This window comes from Carcharodon carcharias, chromosome 13, assembly GCF_017639515.1.
Source record: "Carcharodon carcharias isolate sCarCar2 chromosome 13, sCarCar2.pri, whole genome shotgun sequence".
NCBI lineage: Eukaryota > Metazoa > Chordata > Chondrichthyes > Lamniformes > Lamnidae > Carcharodon > Carcharodon carcharias.
The window spans coordinates 106,072,624-106,091,186 of record NC_054479.1 but is presented as its reverse complement, the minus strand read 5'-3'; the positions used below and the strand labels follow the sequence as shown (position 1 = coordinate 106,091,186).

The 18,563-nt window shown below is 40.8% G+C and overlaps 2 protein-coding genes across 5 annotated transcripts in view; both read right to left on the bottom strand.

Annotated features, from left to right (window-relative positions):
- The window catches only part of dyrk4 (dual-specificity tyrosine-(Y)-phosphorylation regulated kinase 4), a 92,318-nt gene extending 85,204 nt beyond the window's left edge, over positions 1-7,114 (bottom strand). For 2 of the 3 annotated variants that reach the window (XM_041203193.1, XM_041203192.1), the window contains exons 1-2: positions 7,012-7,090; positions 5,680-5,779 (exon numbers count right to left, since the gene is read on the bottom strand). In XM_041203193.1, coding sequence (XP_041059127.1) covers positions 5,680-5,779; positions 7,012-7,028 — 117 coding nt within the window. In that variant the 5' untranslated portion in view covers positions 7,029-7,090. Of the gene's footprint in view, positions 1-5,679; positions 5,780-7,011 lie in introns of all 3 variants that reach the window. The other variant, XM_041203191.1, reaches the window with a different exon arrangement.
- Positions 7,115-14,155: 7,041 nt separating this feature from the next.
- Positions 14,156-18,563, bottom strand: part of rad51ap1 (RAD51 associated protein 1) — a 44,817-nt gene continuing 40,409 nt past the window's right edge. For both annotated transcript variants that reach the window (XM_041201862.1, XM_041201863.1), the window contains exon 8: positions 14,156-18,007. In XM_041201862.1, coding sequence (XP_041057796.1) covers positions 17,880-18,007 — 128 coding nt within the window. In that variant the 3' untranslated portion in view covers positions 14,156-17,879. The remainder of the gene's footprint in view (positions 18,008-18,563) is intronic.

Genomic DNA, 18,563 nt, shown 5'->3' with positions numbered 1-18,563 from the left:
ACTACCCATATCCTAACTTGCAGCCTTCTGGACTTAACACTGAGTTCAACAACTTCGAACAATGAACTCTCTCCTCCAACTCTACTTCTTTTTGAATCCTTTTTTATTTTATTTCAATTTTATTTTTATTTTTATCCTTATTTATTTTCATATTTTATTTATTGATTCATTTTTTAAAATCCTTTTTCCCCCAGCCTCCACCCCGCCACTCCCACCGGGCCATCTGTCACTTGTTTCTATGTTGTGCTTTCAGAGTGCTCACCCTTGTTCTGCTATTAACACATTCTACCACTATCAGCACCTTCTTTAGTCCTTACCACTACCATTAACACTACCTTTGTCTTGTGTCTATGACATCTTTGTCAATCTCTCCTTAACTCCCACCTATCCCTGACCTTCTTTCTTACTTCACCTGCTCCACCCCCTCTTAAGCAGTATAAAATCCATCACATTTCTTCTTCTCTTTAGCTCTGAAGAAGAGCCATATGGACTTGAAACATTAACTCTGTTCCTCTCTCTACAGATGCTGCCAGATCTGCTGAGTTTTTCCAGTACTTTGTTTTTCTTCCAGATTTCCAGCATCCGCAGTATTTTTCTTTCAGCCTAACTTGCAGCGCCCAGTTTACCCATCCAGTACATGCTAACATATACTGGATCCAGCAACCCTCAATTTTAAAATTAGCTTTGCTTTCAAATTCCACCATGGCCTCATCCTTCTCTACAATCTCTTCCAGCCCTGAAACCCTCCGAGAACTTTGCATTCCTCCATTTCTGATCTCTTGCATTCCCTTCGCTCCACCATTGGTGGCCATGCCTTCAGCTTCCCCAGCCACCAGATCTGGAATTCCCTCCCTACAGCTTTCCACCTTCCACCTCTCATTCTTTCTTTAAAATGCTCCTTAAAACCTACCTCTTTTACCTTCCCTAATATCTCCCCATGTGACTCAGTATCAAATTTTAGGAACATAGAAAAGTAGGAAGAGGAATATGCCATTTAGCCCCTCGAGACTGTTCCGTCATTTAAAGGTACAACTACGAGTGAAGCCCTGACCAACCATTTTACTGGTTGGTTCTTCAAAAGCATTGTGTGTTTACCTATACCAAATGGACTGCAGTGGCTCGAGGAGGCAGCTTCTCAAGGGCAACTAGCCAGCAATGCCCAGATCCCAAAAATGAATTTAAAAAACTTCACTGTTTGTCATGCTTTCAATGATACTGCACCATTGAAGGCATGTCAGGGTGGCCTTCAGTCATTAAGAACTGATTGATCACACACGCCAATATATGACCAACTATTATTAGCAATGACTATGGAAAATTGTATTCACATGATCCAGTTCAGCAGAGAGGCAGTTGCAGAGCTAAGCCATCTGCTATAAGAACAACTGTAGCTATTATCTAGATTAAGGATGGCACTGCCAGTGGCAGCACCAGTCAGCTGTGGCCACTTCCTTCCAAATAGGGATGAGGATTTGCAGTGTCACCCTCCTCAGTCACCTTGTTCAGTACCATGTGTTCAGCAGATATTAAAACGCGGTCAGAGTTGAGCTGCTCCTGCTGCTTGCCTGCTGTTTCAAATCAGTGTATTCAGCTTCCTTTGCCTTCATTTATGCCTGTTAATTCTTAACCTACTCTTCTTTCAACCCTGGCAAGACTGCTAATTCCATAGGTGGCACAAATATCCCCTATTCTGTAACTTTAATTGTCTAGACCGCTTTAAATTTCACTTATATAAAATATTCCACTTCTACCACTAAAATGCTCCCTGCACCGATCAAAATAAGTACCTAGAGCTATGAATAATAATATAAATGTGAAAATTGGGTACTTTTAGCATTTCATAATACTGATAACATTTGCATTAATTGTTAACATTTAGTATTAATTTACACCACATAATGAATAATTTCACTGTATTTTACAAGGTAGTGCTCCTATCATTATGAAATAATGAATCCACCAAACTGTCGTTAACAATGTCATGGAAGATTTGCTAGCACATTTATGAAGTTATAAAACTACCAGTGCATGCACTTCCCATCTATTCAATTCAATTCAATGTTTTGTGTCACAATTAAAAAAAAAAATAAAGGAACAAGCAAGGAATTTTACACAGAGTGATGGCAATGTAGAACTCACTGCCAAATGGAGAGGTTGAAGTGGATGACACTGATGTATGCATCAAGAATGCCCTTGTATGCATGGCAAAGAAGAGAATGGAGGATCATGGGGGAACAATGTGAGAAGAGATAATTAGAGTAGGAGAAGGCACATGTGGTATAAGCACCTGCGTGGAGCAAATGGCCTGTTCCAGTGATGTAAATTCTATGTAGTTCTATGCAACACAGTCATTTAAAATATATAGCAAACTCTTTTTCACATAAAATACTATAACTACAACATCTATCGTCCATCCATGTTAGTGGGAAAGCATGCCGATGTGTTTCACAACAGCACACAGGCGACATACTTCTTAACTGACCTTAGAATTCCACTTGTTGCCAAGTTCCAACAAGCCTGGCATGGGTGAAGTTTCCATCTGCCTCCAACATGGCCCATGATATGAGGGTGGGAATTGCCAAGGAGAGGGGTTCCCTTGCCTGGAATTTCATCGAGGCCAATCTACCTACTACCTTTAGTGACAAGGATGCCACATCCAAGCAGTCATACAGTTCTGCCTGGGGCTGGTTGTGAAGCCAAGAGAAGATCTGGGAAAGGATCCTGCAATGCCTGGATCAACCCTTTTAGTAAGAGTAATGCCCTTTTAATAAGAGGATCGATCAACCTTATTACCATCAGTGGCCCCTCCCAGATGGCCCTCTGTTGACCCTTCTTCCCTGCACCCCCCTGCCTTTTCTCTGGTGGGGGCCCTAGCATGCACCCATAGCAGCATGGGTGTTAGTCATCAAAATTGAAATGAAGTGAGCCCACATTTTCCAGCATGGTTAGTATTGGAGGTTATCAGTGCCCTGTCTGCTCTCCACTTGCCAGTAGAGAGAGGGGTGAGAATTTTAGTCCATGGTGTGGTACGATGCCGGTAGTACATAATAATACAATTTGTTTCCCATGATAACACCCCTGTATTACATCATAATTATAATATGCTGCAAGACATAATGCTCTCAATTTTACAACAATAGTGTTGCAGGGTCAAATGGCCTCAATTAAATATTAATAGTTTTATGTTCTCTAATATAATAATACAAAATATAATGCCCTGCATCATACAATAATACAGGGTATTACAAGGTATAACATATTTATACTATTTAATAGTACATTATGTGCTGTCTTATAACATTTTGGAATTAAGGATCATTAAAATCAGTTTTTAATCAATATCCACTTATAATTCCCAGAGTTTTTTTTCCTAGTTATGGAATCAGTAAAACCTGACTTTTTTCTTGATTTAAAGGGACTCCTTGCACCCCTCCAAAAATTCCCATTCTTCTTACCAAAAGTTGGGTGTCAAGATGTGCATGCATTATGTTAAGGAGTACATTATGTGCTGCACTGATATCATGGGTATGATGTGTGCGCATCTTTCAGCATTCCGCCGGGACCGTTCCCTCCGGGGCACCATGGGCCACTACTCCATCACCGCCAACACCTCATCCCCTTCCCATGGCACCTTTCCATGCAATCGCAGAAGGTGCAACACCTGTCCCTTTACCACCTCCCTCCTCACCGTCCAAGGGCCCAAACACTCCTTTCAGGTATAGCTGTGCTTTATGTGTACCTCCTTCAATTTGGTCTACTGTATCCGCTGCTCCCAATGTGGTCTCCTCTACATTGGAGAGACCAAACGCATACTGGGTGACCGCTTTGCGGAACATCCCCAGTCTGTCCGCAAGCATGACCCAGACCTCCCTGTTGCTTGCCGTTTCAACACACCAACCTGATCTCTTGCCCACATGTCCGTCCTTGGCCTGCTCCAATGTTCCAATGAAGCCCAACGCAAACTGGAGGAACAGCACCTCATCTTCTGGACTTAACATTGAGTTTAACAACTTCAGACCATGAACTCTCTCCTCCATCTTCACCTCCTTTTTTCATCCCCTTTCTTCTACATTCATTTTCATTTTTTACCCATGTTCTATTTTTATTATTTTTATTCATTTATCTGTAGTTTTATCCCCATTTTTTATCCCATTTTCTATCCTTTTTCCCCCCACCCCATCCTCCACGGGGCCATCTGTCACTAGTTCCATGTTGTTCTTTCACACAATGCTATCCTTGTTCTGCGATAATCACATTCTGTTTTCTTACCTTTACGCCACTAGCACCTGTTTTAGCACTAACCACTACCATTAACACTCCCTTTGTCCTTTTGTTCATGACATCTTTGTCAATCCCTCGTTTGTCCCCGCCTATTGCTTGTCCCCAACCCCCTTAAACAATATAAATTTCATCTCATTTCCACTTCTCTTCAGCTCTGAAGAAGGGTCATGTGGACTCGAAACGTTAACTTTGTTTTTCTCTCTCCAAAGATGCTATCAGACCTGCTGAGTTTTTCCAGCATTTTCTGCCTTCAAGATAGCAATTGACTGAATGGATTCAAACATGAACCTGCGGCAGGCACAGACCTTGAAGGCATGAATCTTGCAGGTGGTGGGCTCTAGAACCTTGGAGATAAGATGGGGCAGTAGTTAGAAAGGACTGATAAATTGAGGGTGGAATTTTGGAAGGCAGTGAATGACAGCAAGTTAATTTTGAAAGCAAACTGAAGTTCTTTAAGGGAAACAGATAGGCAGGAAGAGTAGGAGGGCTAGGAGGAGGAGCAGAGTAGGATCATCTCTGGCTTCTCATTTCCTATCCTTGAGGGAGCAAGTGCAAGTGGGTGGAACATTAAGGATTAGGTCACTGACAATGGAGCGAGTGGGCAGGGACGATACAGGGACTGAGCGGATAACTCAAAGGGGAAGAAGTAGGAATAATGATGTGAGTGAGAGCACAGTAGCGAAGAGAGTAGTGGGTTGTGGAATGATAGGAAACAGGGTGTGGCAGAACTTTGAGTGTTAGGTAGCAGATGGGGAAGGACCTGCTGAGTGCCACATTTTCCCTGCAACCACTTCTAGAAATACAGCCTCCTTTCTCTGCCACACTACACAATGCAACCCACCACCTCCCACCCAAACAGAAAGAAAAAAAGGCAGCACAAAAAGCAACACCGATGAGGAAGAGATAAACAGAAGAGAGCTTGAAGCAGGCAAGATGGAAAGAGGGCAACTGAAAGTTGAGCAGAGCACCTCTTGTGGCTGAGGTCCCATTCCCTCCCAGAGCAGCCATCTTGTATGGATTATTCATCAATTTAGATATTGTAGTTGCATTAAAATTCTACATTTTCATTGAATCAGTGTTGATATTTGTGATTCAATTTATAAGTCAACTTAAACGCAGCCGACTGGCAGAGGGACCATGAGGGTGAAATTGGTCTTGTACAGCAGCATCGCTAGTTGCCACGTTCTCTTTGCCATTGAGTGCAAAAGAGACAACTGACAGCTATTGCCCCTTTTGTGCTAAGCCCCAAGACCAATTTTACCCCACATTTTGCATCAGAGTCCACAACACCACAGGAGGTCCATTTCTTGCGAATAGATCCTTTTGTAAATCATCATGACATCCTAACCCAATCTTTAAAATCCGTAGTTGTAGACTATCAAATGTGCTTTCCCTTACCTGACCAATCAATGAATTCTGGGGTTTTCCTGCTTTCAGAAGGACTGGCAGGATGTTTCTTTCTTTTTTCAGTTTCTCTAGCTTCCGCAACAGTGACTTCCTGTAAATTGATGTTTGTACTTCTCAAGTTAAAACGTATTGCTGGTTCTTTTCATTTTTTTCAACAGTTTACTTGTTAAAACGTTCAGCACAAGCTACTTAGATAGTTGACATTAATTATATTCACTTCTTCACATCTGCAAATGATGTTAGCTCCTAGGGCTATGCCTTAAGCTTTAAGCTTAAAGTTTTGAAGTAAATACTTAAAAGTAATTATCTTTTGACCCTCTAACGTAAATACACAGAAGCGTATAGAGGGGCCATAGAAAACAACCATTAAGTGCCATGTTTTACATAGAACATCCAATCGAATGTATTTAAATAATTTTGAAGAATTTATTAATTTACATTCTGTCCCTCTGCTGCATCCATTTGCCAGTCAGTCACATCAAAAGGTGTAAGTTAGGGATTGCTATGCCAGCATCCATAACACAAGCAGCCATTTTTAGCACGTTTCGTATTTTGTCATTGAAAATTCCTTTGATTCAGGGAAAGAAAAAAAGCAAAAGATTATTGTTTTGCTTTTACTGTGTAACGTCTAGGAAGTAGACAAGAGACACAATCAAATATCCCTACTTAAAGTTTTAAAATGAAAAGCAAGTAACACTCAAACTTTTAATATATCGGAATATATTTATTTTAGTTAATATTCCATATTTACCACTTCAAATGCAAATACTGTGGAGAATCAAATTGCTCTGGCAAGTTCGATTCAAGCATGTTTGAATGTGACGCGATTTTATGCCGAAATTATGTGAAAATCATTTACACAGTATTTAGAAAAACCCTCACTGTATTCTTGCCCTGCGAAAATAAACTGACATTCTGCATTTTGTAATAAAAACACGGGGAAGAGGCTGTTACACTATGATGGAATCTGGAGTGTAAATTCAGTGACAACGGGGTTTTCTTTAGTGGTTTCAGTAATTGCTCAGTTGCTTTGTGAGTGCTGCAAAAAAACTGCAGCAGGGCTGTAGTCAGTATGTGACAACACAAGAGAGCATCTCCCTCTTCAGCCTCCTCTGTTTGGGTAAGCGCCGGCATGATTTTTATGTGTAACTAGACATTTCCTAAAGCCCCGACCCGGCAAAAAAAACACTGGGGAAGTTGTTGAATTCAACCGGGCTGCAAAATTGTGCTGCTCCTCGGCTGCCTGCTGCTGCGCACTTCTTGTTGCCTTTTGCACAATATTCTAAAACTAATGCAATCGTATTAATTAGAACAAGTTCTTACTTGCTGCCATTTGACATGTCTGAGATGTTTGGAGCTGGAAGCTACGCGCGCTCCAAACCGCCAATATCTTCAGCCATAGCAACGTTAGGGCGTAACTATGGCGACCGAGTAACTATTGTGACATCAGCGCCCCTCCTGTCATGCGTCGCCTTTTCCAATTGGTTCAAAGCGCGAGGACTGCGCTGACCAATCGGTGGACTTAAGAATGTAACTTATGCAGTGCCGCTGAGACCAGATGGGAAGCTCACTCATTGACCTCAGCTCCATATGCTCAGCTTTGCAGCTCTTGTCTCAATCTTACTGCCGCATCTCTCTGATGTTTTACAAGCTTACAAAAAAAATTATGGCTCAAAAAAATTAGATAACCAATATTGTAAGTATCTGGAACGCACGCCACTGGCCTTACTTCTTTCGCTAGAACTAGATCCAGCACTGGTTTCTTCCTCGTTAGGGTAGAAACGTAGTGCTGTAGAACATTCTGATCTGTACACATAGGAATTTTTCACCAACCTTGCCCTTTACGTTGTCCATATTAGGGTCATTACAGTACCCTACTGTTACTGCTCTATTAATTTTACATTTCTGTCAAATTTATCTACAGATTTGCTCCTCCATTTTCTTCACTATTTGGAAGTGTATAGTAAACTCCCAGCAATGTAACAGCTTTTCTGTTCCTTAAACCAAATATTCTCATAAAACCACAGTTTTCTAAAACTAACTTTGTGGTATAAACAATGCAATGACAATGTTATCATATTAATTAGAACAAGTTCTTAAAATTGACTTAAGTGTACTAAATTGATTTTAGTCTTTGAACCACTAGAATATCATCTATCTACAGAACTGTAATATCCTTGAACAATATTGCCTGGCCTCTGTTGTAACTACTATAACATAACCATGTGACTTATGCCTGTGGCTCATCAACCTTATTAGCAAAACTCCATTAACACACATGAATTCCAATACCACACCAGTCTGTTTTTTCTATCTAACTGCTGCTCTTTCTGTATTATTTTTCAATCTGTTGCTGTTGATCCTGGAGTTTAGAAGAGTGAGGGGTGATTTTCTGTTGCTATTGAAACGAGTTTAGAAGAGTGAGGAGCGATTTGATTGAAGGCTCAAGGGGTCGAATGGCCTACTTTGTTCCTATTTCTTACGTTCTTATATTCTCAAATCTTGAATCCCCCCAGGTTTCTATGCACATTGTCTCTCCTTTTTGCTGCTATGTCCTGGTTCCCCTCTCCCTGCCAGATTAGTTTAACCCCTCCACTAGAACACAAATTCACTGCCCCACAAGGACATTGGTCATGGTCCAGTTCAAGTGCAACTCATCTCGCTAATACAGGCCCCTCTTGCTCCAGAGCCAGTCCCAATGTCCCGAACATATAAAGCCCTTCCTCATTCACCATTTTTTCAGTCAAATAGTCGCTTGGCAGTACAGAACTTAAGTATTGCTGAGAAAAAAGACACCCTGTCAAAGCTTTTCATCTTGCACTCATCAGGACAGATGCAAGAATACCAAATCTCAAAGGGAACAACAATTTATCCTGCATGAGAAGGGGGTGCTGATTGGTTGGCAAGTGGACTTTGAGATTTCCTTCTTTATTTATAGTAGTCAACTTCCTGCGGCATTGCACATAGAATCAATGTGAAAGAAAGCGGGGAGAAGGATGAGGGGGAATGAGGAATGAAAGAAAAAGGGAAGAGGAAAAATGAATGGAAGGAGAGGGGGAGAAGAGGAGAGGTGAGAAGAAAGAGATGGGGACAGAAGAGAAGATGGGAAGATGGGGAAGTGAAAGAATTAATGTACTAGGAAAGGAGAGAAGGGGATGAGAGGGGAAGGGAGATGAAGATGAGAGGAGAGTGAAAAAAGGAGGAACAGAGGAGAGGGTGCAGTGGCAAAAAGAGGGGAGGGGGATGATGGATGAGAGAGAAGAGGACAAGGGAAGGGTACGTGTAGGGGAAAGAGGAAATTAAGATGGGGGCTGAAAAGTGATGGGCAAGGTGGAGGATGGGAGGATAGAGGAAGACTAAATGAAGTGAAGGAGAAGAGGAGCAGAAAGGGAAAGGGAACAGCTGGAAGCAGAAAGGTATATATTGGGGTCAACGTTTGAGTCAGTGGGGTTGGAATTCTTTTATTGGTAAGGAGTGCTAGATAGAGTGTGGGGTCTCAGTGGGGAGATACCCATCTCAGTGGTTTAAAATGTATCTATCATAATAGCTGGGGTTATTCATTACAGTAAAATGGAAACATCAAGGGGTTAAATATATTGCTGCCTTTTTAATCAGATATACTATTTGGGTTAAGTGTCCCCTGTATGTGGATCTTTCATCACATACAAAGCTGTGAGTTTTTAATTGTCTAGTATCTACATAAATGCAGAAACAACCCAGGGATTAAACAAAGTATCCTGGTCCCTGTAATTATCAAATCTCCCACAAGATCCCTCATTTCAGTAGGCAGATGAATATATACTGTATTCAGACTGACATTCAGGCTACAAACCAATAGACAAAATTATTTAATGGTACGTGTCAGCTGTGGCTCAGTTGGTAGCACCCTTGCCTCTGAGTCACAAGGTTTCACGTCCAAGTCCCATTCCAGGCTTTGAGCAAAAAAATTAAGGCCTACAGTCCAGTGTGGTACTGTTGAAAGTGCTGTCTTTCAGATAAAGCATTAAACCAGGGCACCATCATCTGCTTCGAAAACAGAAAATACTGTCAAAACTCAGCTGGCCTAACAGCATCTGTGGAGAAAAAAAGAGTTAACATTTCGAGTCTGTATGACTCTTCTTCAGAGCAACATTCTTCATTGCAACAATGCAAGTCATGCGGACTTGAAACGTTAACTCTGTCTTTCTCTCCACAGATGCCGTTAGACCTGCTGAGTTTTCCAGCATTTTCTGTTTTTGTTTCAGATTTCCGCAGTATTTGGCTTTTACCATCATCTGCTTGTTTGGTGGATGTATTCATCCATGACATCATTTCGAAGAATTGCAGGGGAATTATCCCATGTGTGCTGGCCAATATTTATCCCTCAATCAACATCAGAAAGGCAGATTATCTGGTCATTATCACATTGCTGTTTGTGGGAGTTTGCTGTGCCCATATTGGCTGCCACGTTTCCTACATTACAACAGTGATTACACATCAAAAAGTACTTCATTGACTGTAAAGTGGCTTGAGATGTCCAGAATTGTTTAAAGCCCTGTATAAATGTAATTTTTTTTAACACAAGTAATGAATAGTATTCGGTAGCTTTAAAGTAATTGCACTTCTGCACAACCTTCAGTCAGCCCTTGAAACGTGATCACTTATTTCCATGTTCACAGAGCTAGATTTATCTTAGTCTTTTTGCTGGCTTCAGTATGATTCACTAAGTTCATCTAGTTAAGTATAAGTCCACAATTGAAAACTCCTGACCAAGTAATCATCAAATGTAATACAACGAACAGGCCCTGCTCTCTCCACTACTCTCCCATCCCCAGCCTACACATCCACTTAATCCGCTATCCCAGGGATATTTCATCACATAGAACAGCCATGTCTCAATCTACTTTGTATCATTTGCAATAGCTGGTAGCAAATATGTTGTTCAACAAATTATCAAGGGTACTATTTGATGAATTACCTCTATGATTCTACATTTAATCAGTTTTAGCATATTAACCTCCTCTTTGTTCAGCACAAACCAAGCCCCAGATATACAATAAATTCAGAAAATGCTAGAAATACTCAGCAGGTCTGGTAGCATCAGTGGAGAGAGAAACAGAGATAGCGTGGCCTACCCCGACTACTCACCACTCCACCCCACCCCACCCCCTCAGCTTCTTCAGTTACCCCAGTGATTCCTCAGGCCCCTGGATTTGGGTTGCTCGCATTGTGCTTCATGTCATGGAGCTATCAGCTTAGGTCAACTATCTCTCCCACTTCACTTCTGAGACCTGTGCACCCTGCCCATGATCAGGCCACAGCTACCAACCCACCTGACATTCTGGCCTTTACCCATGTCCCAATTTTACACCACTCAGCCTTGGAAATGTGGAATTCAGTGGAGAAGCAGAGCCTAAAGGGGAGATGGGATTTGGAGGAAAAGAGTTGAGTGAGGCAAGGGGTACAGGAACAAGAGATAAAAGGGGCTAGAAGTGGGGGGATAGAGGAGCTGGGGGGTAAAGGTACCCTATTTTCCCTTGAAGGGATATAATGATTTTACATCAAACCTTCTATGTCTCTCCTTCCCTTCTTCACACTCACAGTGACAATTTTAAATTGTCCTCTCCAAACACAGAAAATAGCTTATTCCTATTTATGCTATAAAATACCCTTCTTTATGTTCTTAACTTTCTCTGCTACAGTGGAAGTAGTCCCAGTGTTTCAAGACTGCCCTCAAAACTATAGTTTCTTATTCCTGGCATCACACTGGTAATTCTATGGTGCACAGTGCTCTTCTTTCTCTAATGGGGAATCCAAAGCTCTACAGTATACTCTAGCTATGGCTTAACCATTGTCTTGTATGAATTTGATATAACTCTTTCTTGCTGCTTTATCTGTATTCCATGCACCTATTAATTATACCTAAATTTATATGGGATAAAATTCAATTGTTTGGGGTGATTCATTTTGCTAGTGGGAGCTAATGTGCTCAGGTAGACCATGGGTCAGAAATAATTTTACAATATTGCAGCCCCCATTCTCTGACACATACTGCATACGATCACAATTCCAAGTGGGATTGTGGAATCAGCCTTTATGGTTATTGGTCATATACCTAAATACTGTAACCAAGCAGCTCTGTGCTGCCACCTTATGGTCAGAATTTATATGATACCTTCAGAATTGGTTGTCAAAGATTTTGAATTTGATGCTGTATATTTGACCTGATATGGTTAAAGCGGGCTGAGAGGTCTTGATGTTGGCTCTTTAGTGGAAGTGAATATTATCATGATGCTTATCTTCAACAAATAAAATTTTCATTCTTCTTGACAATTAATCTCATTTCATCCAGGATTTGAAAAATGTATTTCACTTGGAATATTAAATTTAAGTTGTATAAAAGTGGCGAAATTAATGCAAAGGTTGTAAAATGGCCCTGACAGATTATATTATTATTGTTCCCTTGGCTATTGAATTGACCCCAGAGCTCAACATGGAAACAGAAATGAAAATCTGCAGGTCTTTCAAAGAAAAGTACAGCACAGGAACAGGCCTTTTGGCCCTCCAAGCCTGCGCCGATCATATTACCTGTCAAACTAAAACATTTTGCACTTCCGGGGTCCGTATCCCTCTATTCCCATCCAATTCAAGAATTTGTCAAGCTGCCTCTTAAACACCACTATCGTACCTGCTTCCACCACCACCTTTGGCAGCGAATTCCAGACACTCACTACTGTCTGTGTAAAAAACTTGCTCCGCATATCTCCTCTAAAGTTTTCTCCTCTCACCATAAATCTATGTCCCCTAGTAATTGACTCCTCCACCCTGGGAAAAAGCTTCTGACTATCTACTCTGTCCATGCCACTCATAATTTTGTAAACTTCTATCAAGGCGCCCCTCAATCTCCGTCGTTCTAATGAGAACAATCCGAGTTTTTCCAACCTCTCCTCATAGCTAATAACCTCCAGACCAGGCAGCATCCTGGTAAACCTCCTCTGCACCCTCTCCAAAGCCTCCATATCCTTCTGGTAATGTGGCAACCAGAATTCCATGCAATATTCCAAGTGTGGCCTAACCAAGGTTCTATACAGCTGCAGCATGACTTCCCAGCTTTTATACTCAATACCCCTGCCGATGAAGGTGAGCATGCCATATGCCTTCCTGACTACCTTTCATCTGGGACGCCCCTGCTGCTAATCTCTGCTGGTGATCCCCTCAAAGTTAATATTCAGGCTGAGGTCACCACTGAATAAAGCAGGTGGTGGCCTGCATCACTGGCAGTGCAACTTGGAGACTCAGAGGCGAAAATTGCAGCAGGGGTCACCCAATTCCAGGTGGAAGGGTGGCATTGCCGTAACAGATGACATACTTGCATCAAATAGCTTTTTCAAGTGGTTTGCAAATTCTTCAGGATTCAGGCCTGCCATCCCCTCAGCATGCCAACCATTCGTCTGGAGATGAGGAAGTTCCTGGCTTGGTTGGCCATGAACCCTCTGAAGTGGGGACATGTTTGAGATAGATGAGGTTCTATTTCAAATAAAGCCCTGTTGAAACTGATGGCATGGGCTCCCAACTAATTTCCAGTCCCCCTGCCTTGTAATGCAATGGGAGCGCCACAAGGACCATAAATTCTCAGCATCAGAAGCACCAAGTTTCAGCACCAGGGGAATCCTCTGCAGCAGTAGCTAATTGCTTTAGTCGATTTCCCTAGACTTCCTTCCTAAGCACTGATATTGCTGCCAATTGATTGAGAACATCATTGACATAATGAAGCACATTTCTGGTACTTTAATAGGTCTGGGGAATCCAAAAAAGATGTCTCAAGTCATTGATTTTCTGCATACTGTACGAACTAACAATTTTCAAAGAACGCTTTCATTAATGCCCCAAAAGAGGAGGAAGGTGAAAAAGACCAGCATACTGAGCAGGTAGCCAAGTTACTGTTTCTCAAAGAGCTCATAGAAGGTCACAAAAGTGGGATGTTAGGGGCAGGGATCTGCTACAGATTGCTCTGGAGCTGCCACATGATCCAGGACAGATTACACAGTTGTACACACATCCATCACAGTGCCACAGATGTAGTAGTGGCCTCATTCAACTTAACCAAGATCAGAGCACAATCAGATACTATGCCCAATGCCTGAAGATATTCACAATGTATCAGTTGCAGGAACCAAAGAAACATAGGAAGATGGATCTCATGGCACAACTGGCACCTTCCCTCCCACTGTGCCAACAACCATTTCCTTGCCCATGTGTTTCAGGGCTTCTTCCTCATAAGGCTGAGCAAGTGGAGGTTGGATTCCTCACCTGTGACAGCTCTCTCATTGCTTAGTGACTACTTCCTAATTGGAGAAAGCAGGCCCTCTCCTTGCTATCTTTGTGATGTAACCTTAGTGTGAGCAAACATTCCTTATTAGGTGTGTTAACCTAGAAGATACTGTTGTAAGGTTGTTTGGTGTCTCACTAAGAGTTCTGGAGGCTTGTGTGATTGAACATAAACCATTTATTGTTAACACACAAGTATATACACAAGGTATAGTTCAGCCTTAACTAGGTATGATCAGCATGTTAACTTCTCAGACTCTCCCTGCACGATTCTGTCCCGTCTACATCATATTGTGGGCGCTGCTGTTCTCCAGTCTCACATTAACCCTTGTTATGCTGAATACTCTTACACTACAGATATCTTTAAAAGTGTGAGAAAAAGGAAGACTTGCATTTATATAACACTTTTCACAATGAACAGCGTCTCGAAGCATGTTTCAGCCAATGATATACTTTTGAAGTGTAGTCACTGTTGTAATTTAGGAAGTGCAGCAGTGAAGTTAAGCACAACCAACTCCCACAAACACCGATGTGATAATGACCAAATAATTTGTTTTTATGTTTATTGAGGGATAAATATTGACCAAGACACCTGGGATAACTCCCCTGCAGTACTTTGAAATAGTGCCACAGGATCCACCCAAGCAGACATGAGGCTCCAGTTTAATGTCTCATCCGAAAGACAGCACCTCCAGCATTGATTTTTGTGCCCAAGCCCTGTAACAGGAATTGAACCTAGAACCCTTGTGACTCAGAGGCAAGAGTGCAGACAACTGAACCGCAGCTGACACTGCGAAGGAGAGAAAGGAAGTGTTTGTGTGGAGTGTGGAAGTGTGTTCATTTGAGTTGGGAGGCTAACAAGGTACTTGTGTGTGAGCAAGGGATGGGCTGCTTTTCAGCCTGTGAATTAGTACATCCTGATGCTATCAAATTCACTGAGGAAATGAATTTATTCTCCACCTCATAGGGGAGAGAAGCCTTTTGGGATCATTAAGCATTGTAGACATATCACTTACCCTGAATGTATACAGTTTCAAGTGCTGACCATTTTTGGAACTTGCATTAACTGTGTTTTTGACACTCTAGACATGTGATGTTTTCACCAGTTATGCAACATCTTGAAATACTGATGCTGTTTGAAGTAGCTTTGCCTATTGACGTCAGTGCTGCATAACTGTTGAGTGAGCTTCTACTACATCTTTTTAATAGATGGCTGAGTCTTTCTGCACATAAACATTTGATTAGTCAAGCTGCTTTCTGTACAGCCAAGGATGCAAGTATTTCACATAATAAACAATGCTCATTTATTTATTACCCTGTATTATGAAATAATATGTCCTGGGGGAATTTTTTCCCCAGTTTTTGCAACAGAATCTCATCGTAATCTTATCATCTACCATGCAAGGACATTTTTTCTATCTTAGGGATTACATTAAATTTATTTCCCTTGTTAATGTCTTGCTGACCAGTGGAAACAATCCACCACTATTTATGTGAACATAATCCTTCATAATCTTGGAGACCTCAGTTGGGTCAATCCTCTCGGCTTGGCAAAATACTCCAACTTTTTATTTTATAGTCAGGGAGGTAAGTATTTTTAGAATGATGGAGGTGGAGTTGAAGCAATTTGGTAAACTGCCTTCCTGCGCTCAGGTATAAGAGCAAGTTTAGTCCATTTATCCTTCTATATGATCGTGGCTGATCTTCTATTTCAAACTTCACCTTTCTTCACCATCGCATATCCTTCAGTATTCAAAACTCTATCAACCTCTGTCTTGAATATAATGAACAACTGACAATTCACAGCTCTCTAGGACAGAGAATACCAACAATTCACAACCTTTTGAGTGAAGAAGTTTCTCATTTCAGTCTTAAATGGCCGACCTCTTATTCTGAGACAGTGACCCCCCCCCCACCCCAGTTAAGTTGTTGGGGGAGGGTTTCACAAACACAAAGAGATGATTGGTTATCGGGGAGCAGGGTTGGGTGGTTCAGGGAGAGCACGGTCAGCAGTCTGGTTTACCTCCATGGGACCCAGAGCTCACTTGGCTCCACAAAGACATGGTTTGACCTTTGGGCCCACTATTTCTGCTCTGATGGTTTCTACTGATTCCATAATGGTTGCGCCACTCAATAAAATGCATATACTGACAAGTTAACTGGCTGAGTCAGATGGACACTTCAACTGTCCAGGTAAAGGACAACTTATAATTAGCAGTGGAGCCATTTTAACTCCCATTTCAAAAGGTTTCCGCTGAGCAGAGGAAGTTAAAAATCCTTCAAAATGATTCATAGTCATACCTGGAGAGATAATGTAGACCATTATCAGGCTCTTGTTATTTGTAAGAATCAGCATTTACCTTTCATTTAAACAAGAAAAAAAAGTTTTTTGACCAAAATTAGCCAATCATTTAGAAAAGGTAAAAAGAAAACCAAAAATACTGCAAGTTTAGATAAATGCTGGAAACTCTGCCATAATGAATGATTACATCAAAATGTTAATCTGCCCTTCTCCTTAAGGTGATAATTAACATTTCTAACGTGTTTTGTTTTACCGTGAGAAGGAAGTTTGTTTTGCCATTCCCCATTTTGTGGTTTCAAATTTCAATGTAATACTGAGGAAGTACTCCATTGTTGGAGGTACTGTCTCTCCAATGAGACGTTAAACTGAAGCACCATCTCCTGTTCAGGTAGATGTAAAAGATCCCATGGCACTATTTGAAGAACAGGAAAGTTCTGCGAGTTTCCTAGCCAATATTCTTCCTTCAACCACCACCAACAACAAATTATCTGGTCCTTCATCTCATTTGCCCTTGTGGGCCCTTGCCATTTGCAAATTGGCTGTTTGTTCGCCAATGTAATGGTGACTACACATTAAAAGCAATCCTTTAGTTGCAAAGTGCTTTCATACATTTCTCATATGCAATAGGGTGTTATTGTAAACTTGCATCATTATAAAATAAACATTCTACACCCTTTACATTTGTTACAAATGGGTGTTTATTTTAAATTTACAAAAATAGTCATTTTAATTCCAAACTTGAAACTGTCTTAAGTGCACATCAATTCCCAGCAACATGGTTAAAAAGGACTTGCAGGTAAATTGTGCTCAGGCATGAACAGACTTCCAATGTTATTAAATCATACTTGCTTAATAAGAACAATCTTATATTCCAGACCAATTATTAAGCATCAAGTCTTTTTAATCTCTAAACATTAAAATTCCTTAAAAATAGAAGGTACAATCACACACAAAATATTGAAAAGCAGTGCAAGTCTTGAGAGAGTCCTTTCAGGCTATGACAAACTACATTGGCTTACTGTTGGAACTTTTGACAATGTTACCATCACATAGCCTTCCGCACTGGTTAGGGAAGAGTTACTGTGTATCTGATATTGCAAATGTGTTTATAACGGTTTAATGCATAGCCCTCAATCACAGAGCAAAAACTTTTACCACATTCACCTGAAATGGACTTTAACTCAGATTACACAGATAAAAGCACAGTGTCTTATGTTCTGCAGTACACATGCATTGAACCTTGCTTGAAAAATGATCAATAACAAGAACCTCAGTTTAGGTGGTGCTCTTAAAAACACTCTCAAGTTGTCAATGTTATATAGTGCCTATTCCAAAAGACAGATGGAAAGATTTCTTCCTGGCCTCTTTGGGGAGCAACATGTAAAAGTGATATACAACATTTCCTCCAATCACTGCTTCTACCAAAACTGTAAACAGGTTCTAAAAGAAATATACCTTCCTAAACAGATGCATTGCGTGATTGACAAATCAATCTGATGATAATATGAACTAGAAAATAGATGTCAACAGCCAGCAACAGAGATTAAGTTTCATCTTTCTTAAAAGCAGTTTTAAACCATGTTCAGTCATTGTCAGTACTGCGGTGCAAAGGTTTCACTCTGGCTAATCGAGACAGGCCTAATCGAAGGCCTTGGCATGGACTTCTTACAGAAGTTCGTTCCTGAGAGTTATTGCTGCTTTCTTTAGGGGCTGTAAAAGATCAAAAGTTCCTGAATTTTAAAATGTAAAAATATAAATAGTTGAAAGCATATAATTTTAATTAGTGATAAAAGTAAGTTATTCAATTCTTAGGCTTTCCAATTTCAAAACAGGGGTGTAACAAAATACTACTTGATATAATTTTTTACCTAGGTTCCACAATCTCCACATTTGCTTGGTCTAGTAAATTTTTACAGTATGACAAAATTAAAGTATTCTTATGAAGTCTTATAATGGTAGCAGTTCCTTTCACTTAGTAACAAATCCTAGGGAATTTAAAACAAACTGCTGCAGAAAGAATCATGACTAATTTGATACAAATTTGATGCTTCTAAAATTTGTTCAGTTATCAACAAGACCATAGAATCACAGAATCACATAGGCAAAAACAAAATGCGATTTTTCTCTTGTATGTATGACTGATAGCTCCATTTAAAGTCTGTTGACAGGCACTTAAACTAACCCAACAGTAACTATTCAAGGGACACTTATGCAAGTGTGAACAATTCAAATCAGTTGGTTAGAACCTTCAGAGAGATAGGTAAGT